The sequence below is a fragment of the Fopius arisanus genome, unplaced genomic scaffold (assembly GCF_000806365.1).
Source record: "Fopius arisanus strain USDA-PBARC FA_bdor unplaced genomic scaffold, ASM80636v1 scaffold00065, whole genome shotgun sequence".
NCBI classification, from domain to species: Eukaryota; Metazoa; Arthropoda; class Insecta; order Hymenoptera; family Braconidae; genus Fopius; species Fopius arisanus.
Window position 1 is genome coordinate 714,655 of NW_011887804.1, and position 14,681 is coordinate 729,335.

Consider the following 14,681-nt stretch of genomic DNA (forward strand, 5'->3'; position numbering starts at 1 on the left):
ACAAGTACATAATTTCTTTTATTATATTTTTATAACGTGATCATCAACAGTTCAATAAATATATATATATATCTCTCATTGAATACAATCATAGCGAGTAAATAAAATGGAATGAGTTACAGTGCAGGTAGCCATAATACATGGACCAAAATCAGAAAATTTGATAAGTTAAATTTTTCTCAATAGTTTACAATGATTAATTCACAATTACAATACATCATCCCCGTTCTTACTTCCCCTCATTGCAGCTCATAAGAGATTTCTCCCAATTGCTAGCAATGCAAGTATTTACAAACCGAAGATAATAGTGTATGATTCATTGGCACCAGTTTTACAGGCCGTGACCAGTTCGATAATCAATAAGGGATTTGATTTTGATAATACTGTATCATATCGTATGTTTTTGTACGGAAATTGAGGAAGCTGTTGCGAATGACATTCAGCATAAATGCAGCAGCATCTCGATCATTAGCCATCGGTGCAAATCGACTGCGCAATAATTTGATAGTTTGACCCCGAAAACAGGGCAATCCAGTATCGAGCATCAACGAGACTAGAGAAATAATGGCCTCCTGATAAGGCCTGAAAATAATTGAACAAATAATGATCATTCTCTTCAGTCAATTTAATTGATTTAATACATAATAAATCGAAACACTCACCTGACAGCAAGAAATGCCTGCACACACAATTCCATGAACCACTTGAAAGGTGCAGCTTCCATTTTTCCACCCATCACCAGTACCATCTCGTCGGTGAGCTTGATGTCAGGTTCAAATCCTAGATTACCGCCTGGTGAACTCTCGAACATAAATCCAAAGTCGATATGAATTATGTGACCCTCGTCGTCGAGCATAATATTGCCGTTGTGACGATCTTTTATCTGCAAGAGATATGTAATAACACTGTACGCAGCCATGGACTTGACGAAGTTCCGTCGGGCAGTCTGGAATTCCTTGCTTGTTTCATCCCCGTACTTCGCCAGGAAGTACTCGTACATTCCAAAGTCTGTTTGACGTCCCAATTGGTCGCGGGATTCAGCGTTTGGTACGCATTCAATTACGCCACACTATTGGAATAATCAATTACTCAGTTTGGGAGGTGAAAATAATAATTAGGCAAAACTATTCCTGAAACTGTGCAATTAAACTCACCCCAGGTGCAGTGGCGACAACTCTGTAAGGAAACAGGAATAAATTCAGCCCGACTTTCCGGAAAATATTCTTAAAAATCCCAATGACTTGTAGTGCCAGCATATCCTGTCTCACGTCATCCCCAACTTTGAAGATAGCAGCCTGCCAGACTTCCTGTCCAGCGCACTTGGTCTCGACTTTTCCATTGGCAGAGACTGCCATCGCAATATTCTCCAACTCCTTAATCCCATACTTCTGGACTTTGAATCGAGCGAGGAAAGGAGCCTTGGCAGCACTCTGGAGAGGTCTCCCACTCTTGTAATCGATATCAATGACCATAGCCTCAGGATTGGAGGGTAGATAACACCCAGGCTGCACCGTGATATTCCTCAAAGCCTTGAGACAGGCTTCCCGCCTGTCAGGGCCCTTAGGATAGGGTCTTATCTCCCCAGAGATATTCGTTATCTTCTCGAAGAAATCAAACTCCCTCTCGTAGAATTGCTTGGCAGGTCCAGAGAGTGAGGAGAGAATGGCCTTGACCAATGCATCAAGAGTGTCAAATAAATCAGGATCCTTGATCTGCTTGTCCTCGTCTCTGTACATATTGACGTGCATATTCCAGATCAGCTGATGAGCCACAACCTGTGATCTTTTAGCAATAGCCTTGATAAATTCAATAACGTAACCCATGGAGTCATGACGAACAGCCTGAACCAACTGTGGTATGTAAAACAAGACAGCATCAGCGGGATAACTCCCAAGAACTCTTACAGCGTACTGTGCAGATATGGGATGATGTGGAAACTGTCGAGAAAAATAAGCCAACGCCTGAATCGGTGATATTCTCGCCCAGGTGAGCATGAACACCAGCTCAGGAGAATCATTCAACAACGAATCAGTCGTGACGAGGTACTGGAGAGCCTCGGGCACATGCATCACTGGAATTGGCTTGAGTCTGACTAATCTACAAACTTCCCTGATGATCGTATCCGAATTTCTCAAACGAACAGGTAAAAACACTGCGAGAACAGGACTGATGTCCCAGGCAAGTCTAGTGTAATCCCGCCATCGTTCATTCATTGATTTAGCTCTCCATTCAGCAATTGAGGCCTCTCCGGGGACCTGAAGCTCCTGCCTGCCTCCAGGATTGTGCCATACCAAGAGGAGTTCGATCTCTACAGCCAACAGCTCCAGAATTAAATTCCTCTTCTTTATGTAGTCCTTGACGAAAACATTACCGTGCATCATTCGTTTACTTCGATTGCTTCTCTTTCCAAGGGCATTACTACTTGTTGAAAGTGGTACAGTATTAATCCAGACACTTGCTGGCTGTTTCATGGTATCCTTCGATGGAGCCAATGAATTAATCGTCGATATAGAATCGTTCGCTACTAAACTCGTCTGATGCTCTATGAGCATCTCAAAATCACCCTCACCAGTCATCATCAGGTACTTTTTATCACTGTGCATCACCTGCCAGAATCTCATCAACGTCACGATATCCTCTCTCAATTGGTCAGGCTCCTGAGTCGGTGTCTGCCTCTCACGACAGAAATAATCCAGACAATTGCAATACACTCTCTCGCGAAGAACATTTTTACTCAGTGATTTTGGTAAAGTGTCACCCTGCAAGAGAAGAAGGCCACAGGATAATAATTTAAAACGCGCCCCAACAGCAGCCACGTGTCTGTTGAGGATAGGCTCCTCTCCACTGGCTCCAACGGTCATTGGTAATGATCGATGCAACAGCATTGCAATCATCTCGACGGTCTCTTGACAGCAGTACTTCGCTGTTTCAATTAATTCCACGATAAATGCCACCCATATCTCGTGTGGTTTAACGTAAGGTGGATTGGGATCTAGCTCGCAACCCTCGTAAACAGCCAGGGGACTGACTTCCTCCGATCCTGGCGAGAATAGTCCCATTTTTTTGTCCACCGTGTGCTGCCATGCCCCGAGCATCTCCTGGAGAAAACGGAGTTTGAGGTCAGGACGAGCTGTCAAAATCCACTGCCAGCACTCGACAGCTGTTAGCATCGCATTGTGAGTGAATAATTTGATCTGAGATCCAGCTACTGTGTGGAGAAGTCGCCTGTGAACCCCGGGAATGGAAATTAAGAGGGCTGTGGCTCGCCAAAGGGCTGCCTGATGGAGTTTGTCGTTTTGACTGTGACATGCGTGTTCTACAGCCCCAATTACTCGATCAATTACTATTCTTCTGCCATCCTCGAGGGATTGCTCTTCTGATGACGTCTCTGCGTGGGCAAGCGCCAGCATTCCAGTGACCTCTCCAGCGTACCACGACCTCCTTGACATCATAGAGAGCAGCCAGGAACTGGCACCTTTGGTTCCTCTGGGTCTCTTATCCAAGGAGTTTGTGTTTGTAGGGCCAGTGGTTGGGGCAGCCAAATCAACGAACTCTAATACTGAATCTGTGGCCAGAGCCAATCCTGCATGATGCCACATCCCTGAGGAGGGAATTTGATTTATATACTCCTGCAGGTGAGATCTTGTGGCGTGGGGCGCCCATTTCATCGCCTCCTGGACGATTCCTTTACATCTGGCTGCGAAATCCTTGACGATTATTTCTCGCGCCTCTAGGGAATCCATCAGGTGAATTGTATAAGGAGTTCCTGGAATTCTCAATGATGGGCTCTCCTCGTTAGGATCCAACTGCAAAGAGAATGCCAACACCTGGAGAATATCCAACATACTCCACAGGACTCTGCAGTTCCATAATAAATGGGGAAATGCATCGACCAGTGCACTCAAGTATTTGTCAGCAACTCGTCTGATCTGTTTGTGCACGTGATTAAAATTGACTAGAAGGAACTGCGTGTGATTTTCAAGCTCTCGTTCACGTTTCTCGTCCTTTGGTTTTCTCTGCATAACGTCCTTGAATTTTGCAAATACAGAGTCCCCAACGCTACAGATGCACTGCCACATTCCACTTTTATCCTTCTGCAGGTCAGAGTCACTCAGGTACTCCATTATTGGCTCGAGACTGGGTTCAGAGCTGTTGGCAACGCGCAATGTCTCTACCCAGTAAACAGATAACAAATAAGTAATCTGTGCGAACTGCATTTTGGCGACGTACGCACCAATGTCCGATGATCTAATACTCATTCTGAGGATTTGATTTCGCAGCTCCTGGAGTTCACTCAGAGAAACACTCTCGTTACGAACAGCTGACGTGTACTGTAGCTCCCGCATCTCCAATTTGGCGTTGGTCTGAGCTATCAGATATGGGGATTTAATGGCAATTTCTTTGACTCCCTCGTACCATTCTCCTGGCCAGAGCCTAGCAGATTGGGGCTCCACTGGTACAAAACCGAAGACCACGCAATAAAGCCAGAAGTCTTTAAATAATTTTAAAACTCTGGTGCTGGGGTGTCTGATAGGAGGAAGTCTCCTGACTAATATAGCGATGACTGGTATCAAGGCTCCAAGATTTCCAGCTACACTCGAAACTTTCGTCATGGTTGACGTCGTTGAAGTCGCATTATTGACAATTTTCTCACTCTGTCGTTTCCCCTCGAGGCCCATCGACACGAACAGCTGGAGTAGTCGCAGGAGGAGTTTGTCCAGCTCAGCTTCACCCTGGAGATTCGCTGCGATATTAGCAAGAGCATTTGTCACTGCCCCAGTGACGTGTCTGTATTGCTTCCTATCAGAGTTCGTCCCATAAGCAACACAACTCGACTCCAGGGAGACTGAGAACATCTGCATTATTTCACCTCGTGCCTCGCATTTAGCTATTATCATACATCCCAATTGATCGACTATCAGGCTGTCCAGGGCGCTGGGATCTCTGCAGAAGCACTGCTCGAAAAATTGTAAAATACTGCTCGTAGTTTTGGGAGTGTCTCTCAGGGCGACTGCCACGTGACCCAGCATTATCATGATATTCTCGCCTACAAGTTGATTCGATAATTTCTCAGTGTTGTCACTCTTCTCCAGACTGCACATTCTCGTTGATGCACTGCTGACGAGAGCGGGCACACAGTTTGGATAGACTGGCTGTGCTGCCTCCAGGGCAATGCACAGATTTCCAATCGCTGCGTCTCGAAGTTTCTCGAATGCAGCCTGCGAGGGCGAGACTGATCGGTGATTATCAGCATCTTTTCCTTGGATCACTGTCGTGTGAAATTGAGGATCTTTCACAACTTTGTCACTGAATTGTCGATGGAGTTTAACGAGAATCGGAGAGGGATTCATCAGAAAGTCCCGAAGATTGTATTTAGATGTTATCGCGATGTTCGGAAATTTCTGGGCGAGCTTTCCCAGACCCTCCAGACACACCATCAGCAGTGGCATGTGCGCCAGCACCAGCTTAGGACCGTGATTCGAGTTTATTTTCTCTGTTAGTCGACTGCAGAGACTGTCAGCACCTGTGGGGCGAAGGAATTTTTGGATAGAGACTAGCTCGGGATTCGACATTCGCCTGAATGAGTAGATCTAGAAGCTGTTTAATAGCGAGGACATCAGTTCCCTTTATTCATTCAATATTTACCAGGGGAGGGGACCCCTGATCGAATTCAATCAATATTAATTGGATTATAAACACTCATCACGAAGCGATAATTAGGTATTAGTCTTTCAGTGTTAGAAAGTCATCTACTTCTGCTGATGTTTCCTCTATTCAAAATAATTGTCTTATGATGATAAAGCGATTGTTACGAGGCGAGCAGTTATAAAATTCGTACAGGAATGAGTAAAACAATCATGCGCAATTCCTAACACTGGGGTAATTCGAGATACCCTCGCCAATGAGCATGGAACTGAGATCCGCGAGTAGTGCGGCCAAATCGTATTCCCCAAGTGCTGCTGCAAACAAATTTCATCGAAATGCATTTTTAACAAAATACCATTCGTTTCCTGTTTTTTTTTTTAATCATCCTGAACCCTAAAAGACGATTATTAACAAAATCTCAATAATTCACTGTCAAAAAAACTTATTATTCTATATGTCAGGGATAAAACCTGGTGAATTCTTCTAAATTATTTTAATAATGTTATGGAAGGTGAAAATTCAAAAAGTCACCTGTTTCATCGCCAATCGCCCAGACGAGGAGATCCACACAAGCAGAATTCGCCATGACATTCACTTTAAACCGATTAACTGTCCTGAAATTGGTGTCGGCGTCCTCTCGCTCACTGGCATCGTGCTGTCGTGATTGGAGCTCAGTCTGTCCAGAGAGAAATAATCCTTTAACAAATTCCTGAACATCCCTTGTGAATGGAGCGGGAAGATCTCGTTGATTCTGCAGTAATTCCCTGAGCAGAGCGACCATAACTAGATTCATGGTCTCACTGAACGATCGGTAAGGGAATATCTGTATTTGTCCAGAGAAATAAATCTGCTGGGCCTCATCATCGAGGAAAGCCAACGTGTCCTTGGTCAACAATTTTTTAGCAAGAGCTAGAACGCTCTGGAGATGAACAATACTGAAGAGCAGTCCAGTCCTCTTCTCAGGGCTCTCATTGCACCTCATCTGCGGGAATTGATTGAAGCACGAGCCGTATCGAGTGAAAAAATAAGTGCATGGATCGTAGGGAACCGATAAATAAGAATGCAATGACGGTCTCTTCGTGGGAGCATAATCTTCTCCAGCTGTCAATGCAGACTGAGTGCTATCGATAGAGGAGTGTGGATTGAGATTTCCACTGAGTGATCGAGGAATTATTGGTCGAAAATTGGAGAAACTCCTGTGTCTCTTGTTGGGTGATGCCTCGTTGTTGTTCTTCATCGGTGGCTCTGGCTGAGGAAATATCCTGCAGAGCAGGGGAGGATCAACAGTAGCAAATCGTCCCATAGAACGTGCCAGACCAAACAAAACTGGCACCACACATTTGCAGAGGGACAATTTCGCCTGGAGTCCACGAGCTCCATTTTGCTCTTTGCAACTTCTGATTAGATTCGTTATTACCGAGAGGATTTCTACCTGGGTGGCTATTATCTCGTCACATGCTGTTTCTCCTCGTGCTGCTACATCACTCAGGAGAGTATTTAGGCAGAAGCTGAATCGTTCAGCCACTGGAATTCTTTCCACTGGTGTCACTCTTATTTCGTCCAGCCAGACGACTTTTGGCAGCCCTCGTAGAAGACGTAGCAAATAGGGGAGGATTTTCTCCCTGTGTTGGAGGTCTGATTCCAGGAAGTAAATTCCTAGAGCTATTATTGCGTCCTGGCCACGTTGATCAATACGAAAAACTCCTTGACCTGACTCTTGGGGACATAACTTGAAGAGTCGATTCACCTGTTTTCAGAAAATCGTGAAGAGGAAAAAATTCCGAGATAAAATACCACTGGCAGTATATCTTGATAATTGAAATTATTTCGATCAATGATGTGATATGAAGAACGCAATTATTTTTTTATTCTGCCGGTTTTCTACGTATTAACGGGTAGATGTGAGTCTTGAATTTTTTTATTGTTTTTTTTTTCATTACTGGTGATTAGTTAATTTACCTTCTCCCATGGTGTGGGTTTTATTCCTGCCAAAGATCTTGCCAAATGTTGTACTGTTTTTGTAAAGAATACTTTATCATCTGCAGCCATTTTTCGGTGACAGCTAATTTTTCGAATATGTCACCAGTTTTTACAAATGTCTCTGGAAACACTGGCTGACGACAGCTATGAGATAATATCACTTGAATAGTTGCTAAATCATTTTTTTAACGATCAAAGATTTGTGTAGAGCACACAAGTCATGCAGTTATGTACTGCGCTGACTCGGGGGTTTTATTTTCGTTCGAGTTCGCTGGATTCGTTTAATTTTTATCCACCGACGATAAAGAAATGAGGAGGGATTTTAATTTAAATAAAAAACCAGCTGTTTGCACATAATTGTCAAAGTGAGGGCTTGAAAATGAGTGAAAACGTTCGAATTGAGATAATTCTTTGAAGAAAATTGATTAATTCAATCCAATTAATTTATATAATTAATTTCTTGAGATTATTATTCGCATAATATTGACATTCTGGCGACATAACCAAGAGAATAATTCGTTCTTCATCGGGGAATGGCTGACTTTTGGCCGACGATTACGTGCAATTGAAAATTACAATTATGTTATGGCGTCTTCATGGGTAGAGCTTATTAATTGCTAAAGTTTAATTTGTAGATTTTTCAAAGATTTGACGTGAAAGTAATGTGATAAACGTTTCCATTTTGGTTTGTGTATTTCCATAATTCAATTAGTCTCAGTCCCTGTATTCATTTTCGAAATAATGATGCACTTATGACAAAAAATTAATTAGTCAATCATGATGAAGTGATTCTCTTGATTAGCTGAAACCGAAAGTGGAATTGATTCGTTTTTTTCTACGTACACGTTGTAGTCTAGTTGTTGAGTTCAATTTTCAATGAGTTCCAAAGTTCAACCTCCACTGGGTTGAACCGGTTCCCATTACAGTTAACTGCATCTCATTCTCTCCAATACCATCAGTGCCAGCAATAAAAATCATGTCTGAAAACCAATCCGTTAGTCCTGTTAAGTATTTCATTAGTGGAGGAGTCGGTGGAATTTTTACAGTAGTTACCGGACATCCACTCGATACAATAAAGGTAAAATTATGTAATTTAACTCAGAAATAAAAATTCAGGACGAGTGAGACTCAGAAATTCAATAGACCTGGAACGTCTCACTTTCAGGTTCGTCTCCAGACGGCACCAAAACCAGGACCTGGTGAATCTCCTCTTTACAAGGGAACATGGGACTGTGCCAAGAAAACTGTTGCCAAAGAGGGCCTGCGGGGACTCTACAAAGGCAAAATGTTCATTCGATATATCAGTGATGATGTGATAAATCGTCACCGGTTGATTTTTCCATGAATGAAAAATGAGGAACGACTGGTGACGATTGTCCACTTCCACTGATTCTAAAGTTTCTCCTCAATTCCATTTTAATCATTCAATTATCTATCTCAGGAATGGGAGCTCCTCTCACTGGAGTCGCTCCAATTTTTGCCATGAGTTTCTTTGGGTATGGAGTGGGAAAAAAGCTCCAACAAAAGTCTGACGATGAAAAATTAACGCCAATGCAGTTATTCTATGCTGGTGCCTTCAGTGGAATTTTTACGACAACCATAATGGCTCCTGGTGAACGAATCAAGTGCCTTCTTCAAATTCAACATGGACAGGCTGTAGCTAAATACAATGGGCCAGTGGATTGTATCAAACAGCTGTATAAAGAGGGTGGAATCAGGAGTATTTACAAAGGCACTGGTGCCACTCTTCTTCGAGGTAAATTGCGAATGAATATATTATATATTCATTTATCCGACTCATTGTTCGATTGTCTATTCAGACGTTCCTGCTAGTGGAATGTATTTTCTGACGTATGAGGGACTCCAGAGGCTGATGGCGGAAGAGGGCCAGAAACTCAGCCTTTGGTCGACAATATTTGCCGGAGGCTGTGCAGGAATTGCCAATTGGATCATTGGAATGCCGGCTGATGTCCTAAAAAGCCGATTACAGACGGGTAAATTCCGTAAATTCACGATTAATCAATTTGTCATTTATCATTAATTTTATTTCTTATAATTCGGTGATACTCTAGCCCCAGAGGGAACTTACAAGGGAATTGGTGATGTCTTCAAACAGCTGATGCGTGAGGAAGGACCTCTTGCCCTTTACAAGGGAGTCGTACCAGTGATGCTTCGGGCTTTCCCAGCCAATGCTGCGTGTTTCCTCGGCTTTGAAATTGCCCTAAAGGGTCTCAACTGGGCGGCTCCCAATTTATAATGCATAAATCATTAATGATTGGGTGATACAGCGAATTTATTTTCGATTTATTATAGAATTTTTTCTGATTCGTTAAGAGCATTACAAATTTTATATAGAGTTTCACTCATGTCTTCAATGAAGCACAATGATTGGAAAATATAAGAGCCATTTTCAGCGAATAAAGTTTTCTAATAAATATTAATTGACTCACGAAGCAATGAATACGTTACACATTTGGTGATTGGCGTGGTAAATCTCAAAATCTGTGGGCAGATAAAATTCGTTGCAGAAATTTTCTTTTCTTTTTACATCAAATATCTATATTTACTCCATTCGATAATTCACGACGTGATTTTTTGATTTACCATTTTAAAATCATCCCATCAATCTCATTACTCCCTCAAGTGGTTTTTCTGAGGTCAACGACTGTGACATTAGCTGTTGCATCGAGTTTGCAGTGATCTGCATGGGTGTAAAGAGATTTTTCATTGGGATGTGGATGGAAACCAGTAGCTCTACAACGAGCTATGAAATTCAGTCCGTGGTCAGGAGTTAACATGAAGAATCCAGTTTCCTCATATTTGGGTGCACAAACGACAGCAATAGCTTCAGCCATCATGAGCTGATAGGCACAGTGTGTGTGAAGATCAACGCTGGAGAGGAAAGCAGTTTGAGTTGGATGAGTGTGAATCCACCCCAGAGTAATGAGACTGTGCTGGTCCTGATAATCAAATATATCCTCCTCATTGTGAGTAACACATGAGTCTGAGGATCCCATCTGTTGTGGAATGAGTAAATGAGTGACAAACAGCTGATTCCTCACCAAACTCCCAGCCAAAATGCCACACGTCTCTTTATTATTGGCTGTATTTCCACGAGACAGTTTCAGAAATTCAGTCATCATCCTCGAGGGCATTGACATCTGCCTCAAACCAGATTTAGGTGAGGGATAGGTCGAGGGTTTCAAGGATCGATCAAACACTGGAAGATTCGTGTCATCAGCTGTGCTAGGGGCCACTCGATCCAAACGATCCAAACGATCAAAGTCACCACTAAAATCGGCTGATCTCAATCTCGGGGTTTTCTCCTCCAACTCACTCACTCGAAGTCTCTCCTCCTCTTCATGCTTTTGCTGTTTCAATTTCTCGATTGCAATTGCGGCGTCCTGTTTATACTGCTCTAGTAATTTTTTCTTCAATTCCTCCGCTACAGGAATTATTTTCTTCAGCATCGCCGTATTCTTCGCTTTCTCCGCTGCCGGCACCGTATTGTACTGCGGGTGATTCATAATTTTTTCTAAAAATATACTATTGATACTGTTAATTTTAAAATCATGCGTTCAATGCTGGAGACGTATGAAAAAATCATCTGTTTAAAATTCAAGCAGAAAAATGATAGTCTATTACCATTTTACCGGCACATGGCATTTATTAGTGTTTTCAGAGAGTCTAGGCTATTTTATTCAATTTTTTTCATTTTTTCATACGCACTGGGGGTACGTCAGAATAATCGACTCACGTTAAAAATTTCATATATAATGCATATGCAGACTCCAGACTTCCCTCCTTCAAGTAAACCGCTGCCATTTTAGTCATGTCAATGCCAGTTCGATAATATCTTAAAAAACATAATGATAAATAAGTTAAAGTCACAGTAAAATAATTACCTAGTGGTTTACCTTATTGCAGCGTAATTGGGATTAATCTCAACAGCTGAGTACAACTCTGTGATGTATTTTAAACGACTAGCTGGATCGGTGATAGATACATCTTCTTTTGAAATATGTTTTGTATTTGCAGACTTGTCTCTTTCTCTGCTCATATTTACTCACTGACAAAAATACACTGGTCAGTCATTATTATCAATTATCACGTTGTGGTTGACACGATGACACGAAAAATAGAATGACGTGTATAATATTGGTTCACTATTTACCTAATCCAAATGACTCCTTTTCGAGTGGAATGTCTGACTTTTCGTGAGGCATAAATTCAATTGTCATAAAAAATAATTCCTGTACAATTATGATTTTCTCCCTTCATGAGTCATAATAAAAAGGGAGAGCCTGAAACTACCTGCCAACTAGAACTTGTAGAATTTACCTCGAATTTCTACTCACGCGCTGAAGTCGCAATAGGAAAGAAATAGAGGGAAAATTCAAAATATGTGATAAGACTCAAGGAATGACTTCATTTTTGTTTTTACAATTTCCTTTGAACTTCATGCGTTAAAAAATATTTTTATTGCATAATCTGTACAAGAATAAGTAAATAAATCTACATTCTCTACTAATGAAATTACAACGCCATAATCGCGCGTTTGAGTGCTCGTTCCTTATTTTTTCTAACTTTATTCTTATGTTTTTTCGATTTTGTTGCATCGCGGAAAAGTTGAATTCCCTCTCTATCTTCGAGCTCCCTTTGGATGAATGCCATTCCATGAAGATTGAAGCCAATTGTGTCCTACAATAGAATAAATAAAAAAATATCTCTAAAACAAAATCATAAATTAATATAAATACCCTTAAATCTCCAATTCTCTTCATCGCCAGGTCCCTGACCTCCTCCAGGACAGGCAGAAGATCAGAATTAGCAGTAATAGGTCCATGATGTGCCTGAATAAGACTGACAGCCAATCTACTGAGCATTTCAGCTTGGTATTCACTCCTCAGCAATTTGGGAAGCATCTGGAGTATTTCGCAAGCCGTGGAGAAGGGCAGGAGTAGTAGAGTCTCCTCCATATCTCCAGCACGAACCCTCTTCAATGTCTCCAATAAATATTCCTCAGTTGTCTTGCAGTTCAGAGCTTGCATGAGTAACGGAAGTGCTGGAGGCGCATTGGGTGGCAGAACTCTCTCGCATTCCTCGTTGTAGGCTTTCGAGACATCGATACATTCCAGAATTAATTCAGCGGCTTTCTCACTATTCACAGTTTTCCTTGAAGGGAGAATTTGTTGCTTCTGTCCCTGAACTGCTGTTGTATCCCCAGTGGCAAGTTCGTTCTCCTGTTTTTCTCGTTCTTCCTCGGCCTCATCCTCGAGAACAAGGGGCTCTGATGATCTCTCGTAAAGTCTGACGACTTTGTCAGATCCACAGGACGCCACGAACATTCCATTGGGGGAAACTCCACAGTTCCAAGCTTCTCCAGCGTGTCCCTGAAGCGTCACGATTTTCTGGAAATTATCAGCATCCCACTCTTTGACTCTACCATCCTTTCCCGATGTGAAGAAATAATGTGTCTTTGGAACGAAACTCAATCCAGTGACGGAGTCATCATGTGCGAATAACGATTTGTGACAATCACCGAAATCCATTCCCCATATTTTAATATTTCTATCAGCAGATCCAGTTGCTATTAACGTGGAGTCACTTGATATGTCCATGCACAGTACTGGCAGCTTGTGTCCATAAAGAGAAACGATGAATTTGAATGTATCCAGGAAGAAAATTTTCACGGTAGAATCCAACAAAGCAACAGCCACAAATCTCCCATTAGGACTGATCCTGACACAAAGGACTCCCTCCTCCAGCTTGAGTGTCCTCTTATGCAATAATGACAGCACTTTGCACTTCCTCTCACTATCAGAATCCTCAATAAGCTCAAAGCTCCAGAACTTGACCGTCTGATCACCACTTCCACTGGCCACACCTTTCATATCCGGGTATACAACAACACTCCAGACCTCTCCAGAGTGCGCCTGAATCTCCTCAAGGACATCTCCAGCCCCAATATCAACAATCAGTATTTTTCCATTCTTCATACCGACAACCAAGTGTCTGTCCCCAGGGACAAAAGTTACGGATAATGCATATCCACACTCGACAGTCCTCAGACAAGCCAGTGACGGTCTATTCCACAATTTAATTGAATCCCCGGAGACAGTGGCAAATGCCAGATTGTCGGAGCTGAAGCAGACAGCCCTGACGTCAGTCCTGTGCCCCTGGGAGGAAACAGTCCTGAGTAAATTCACGTCTTTTTCCTTGTCGGTAATGCTCAAGGAATAAAGCTCTAGGGTGTTATTACTCAATCCTGCGCAGACCCTGAGCTCACCGCCCTTTCCCATCACCACGTCCACAGTTTTAGCTTTGGCGGTGACTTTGATCGCTGGAAGACGTCGCACTTCGTCGCTGAGGGTCGCCCCCTCAGTTTCCTCTTTTCCCTTTTTCTTCGCCTTCTTCAGGCGTTTCGATGTCCTCGTCACCGCCTCCTCTTCAGGAATCAAGTGAAATAATTCTATCGTGTTCTCTACTCCGTGACAGGTAATAACACGACCTGTGGAGTCAGACGAGAGTGACACAACTCTTCCCTTTCCTGTTCTTAGGATACTCCCAACCTTGTCACACCTGATGGGGTAGTTAAGGTCATTGGTCTCGTCGTCTGGATTTAGGGTCAGAGATTCTAGATTCTCGGGGAGATCCGTGGAGTCTGACAAATAGATCTTGTAGACCCTGAGCTCGTGGTCGTTGCACCCCGTGACGAGGTACTTGTCGTCCTTGACGAGCGTAAATCCCCAGACCTCAGATCTGTGCCCCACCACTGTTCTGAAGTTGTGCTCGGTGTCGAGATCCCAGAACTTGAGGAAAGTGTCTTTACTGGAGGTTATGAGGACATTGTACTCGAGCATGAATGAGACTTTAGTGATGACCCCCTTGTGACCCACCAGGCGACAGATTCCTGTCTCAGCCACGACGTCCCAGACGATGACATCCGTGTCCTTCGATCCGGAGGCCAAACGATGACCCAACGAGTCGTAGGAGAGTGTTGTTATTTCGGATTTGTGACCTACGAAGATGCTGATGGTCTCACCCGAGCGCAG

At 42.9% G+C, this 14,681-nt stretch overlaps 4 protein-coding genes across 7 annotated transcripts; 1 reads left to right on the top strand and 3 right to left on the bottom strand.

Annotated features, from left to right (window-relative positions):
* Window positions 1–71: 71 nt before the first annotated feature.
* On the bottom strand, window positions 72–7,858 carry Pi4KIIIalpha (phosphatidylinositol 4-kinase III alpha). Of its 3 annotated transcripts, none has more exons than XM_011309253.1 (6): window positions 7,606–7,858; window positions 6,178–7,393; window positions 5,895–5,957; window positions 1,155–5,524; window positions 663–1,069; window positions 72–582 (listed from the first exon to the last, which is right to left on the bottom strand). In XM_011309253.1, exons 1-6 carry the CDS (start codon window positions 7,693–7,695, stop codon window positions 357–359), a joined length of 6,372 nt encoding a protein of 2,123 aa, XP_011307555.1. In that variant the 5' UTR covers window positions 7,696–7,858; the 3' UTR covers window positions 72–356. The 3 variants fall into 3 exon arrangements, with proteins under 3 accessions (XP_011307555.1, XP_011307553.1, XP_011307556.1); XM_011309251.1 differs by having other exon boundaries at window positions 5,895–5,960; XM_011309254.1 differs by lacking the exon at window positions 5,895–5,957.
* A 374-nt stretch (window positions 7,859–8,232) lies between these two features.
* On the top strand, window positions 8,233–10,067 carry LOC105269195 (carnitine/acylcarnitine carrier protein colt, mitochondrial). The gene is made up of 5 exons (XM_011309250.1): window positions 8,233–8,704; window positions 8,792–8,906; window positions 9,068–9,382; window positions 9,447–9,620; window positions 9,699–10,067. The coding sequence occupies exons 1-5, from the start codon at window positions 8,603–8,605 to the stop codon at window positions 9,881–9,883; spliced, it is 891 nt and encodes a 296-aa protein (XP_011307552.1). The 5' UTR covers window positions 8,233–8,602; the 3' UTR covers window positions 9,884–10,067.
* On the bottom strand, window positions 10,037–11,952 carry LOC105269194 (STAM-binding protein-like A). Of its 2 annotated transcripts, XM_011309249.1 has the most exons (5): window positions 11,801–11,952; window positions 11,544–11,695; window positions 11,384–11,482; window positions 10,231–11,172; window positions 10,037–10,128 (listed from the first exon to the last, which is right to left on the bottom strand). In XM_011309249.1, exons 2-4 carry the CDS (start codon window positions 11,684–11,686, stop codon window positions 10,266–10,268), a joined length of 1,149 nt encoding a protein of 382 aa, XP_011307551.1. In that variant the 5' UTR covers window positions 11,687–11,695; window positions 11,801–11,952; the 3' UTR covers window positions 10,037–10,128; window positions 10,231–10,265. The 2 variants fall into 2 exon arrangements, with proteins under 2 accessions (XP_011307551.1, XP_011307550.1); XM_011309248.1 differs by lacking the exon at window positions 10,037–10,128 and having other exon boundaries at window positions 10,165–11,172.
* A 143-nt stretch (window positions 11,953–12,095) lies between these two features.
* Window positions 12,096–14,681, bottom strand: LOC105269201 (WD repeat-containing protein 3; the record flags this gene model as incomplete). The annotated part of the gene is given in 2 exon segments (XM_011309269.1): window positions 12,096–12,327; window positions 12,387–14,681. Coding segments are annotated over 2 exon segments (2,460 nt in total), but the record flags the coding sequence as incomplete, so codon positions are not given.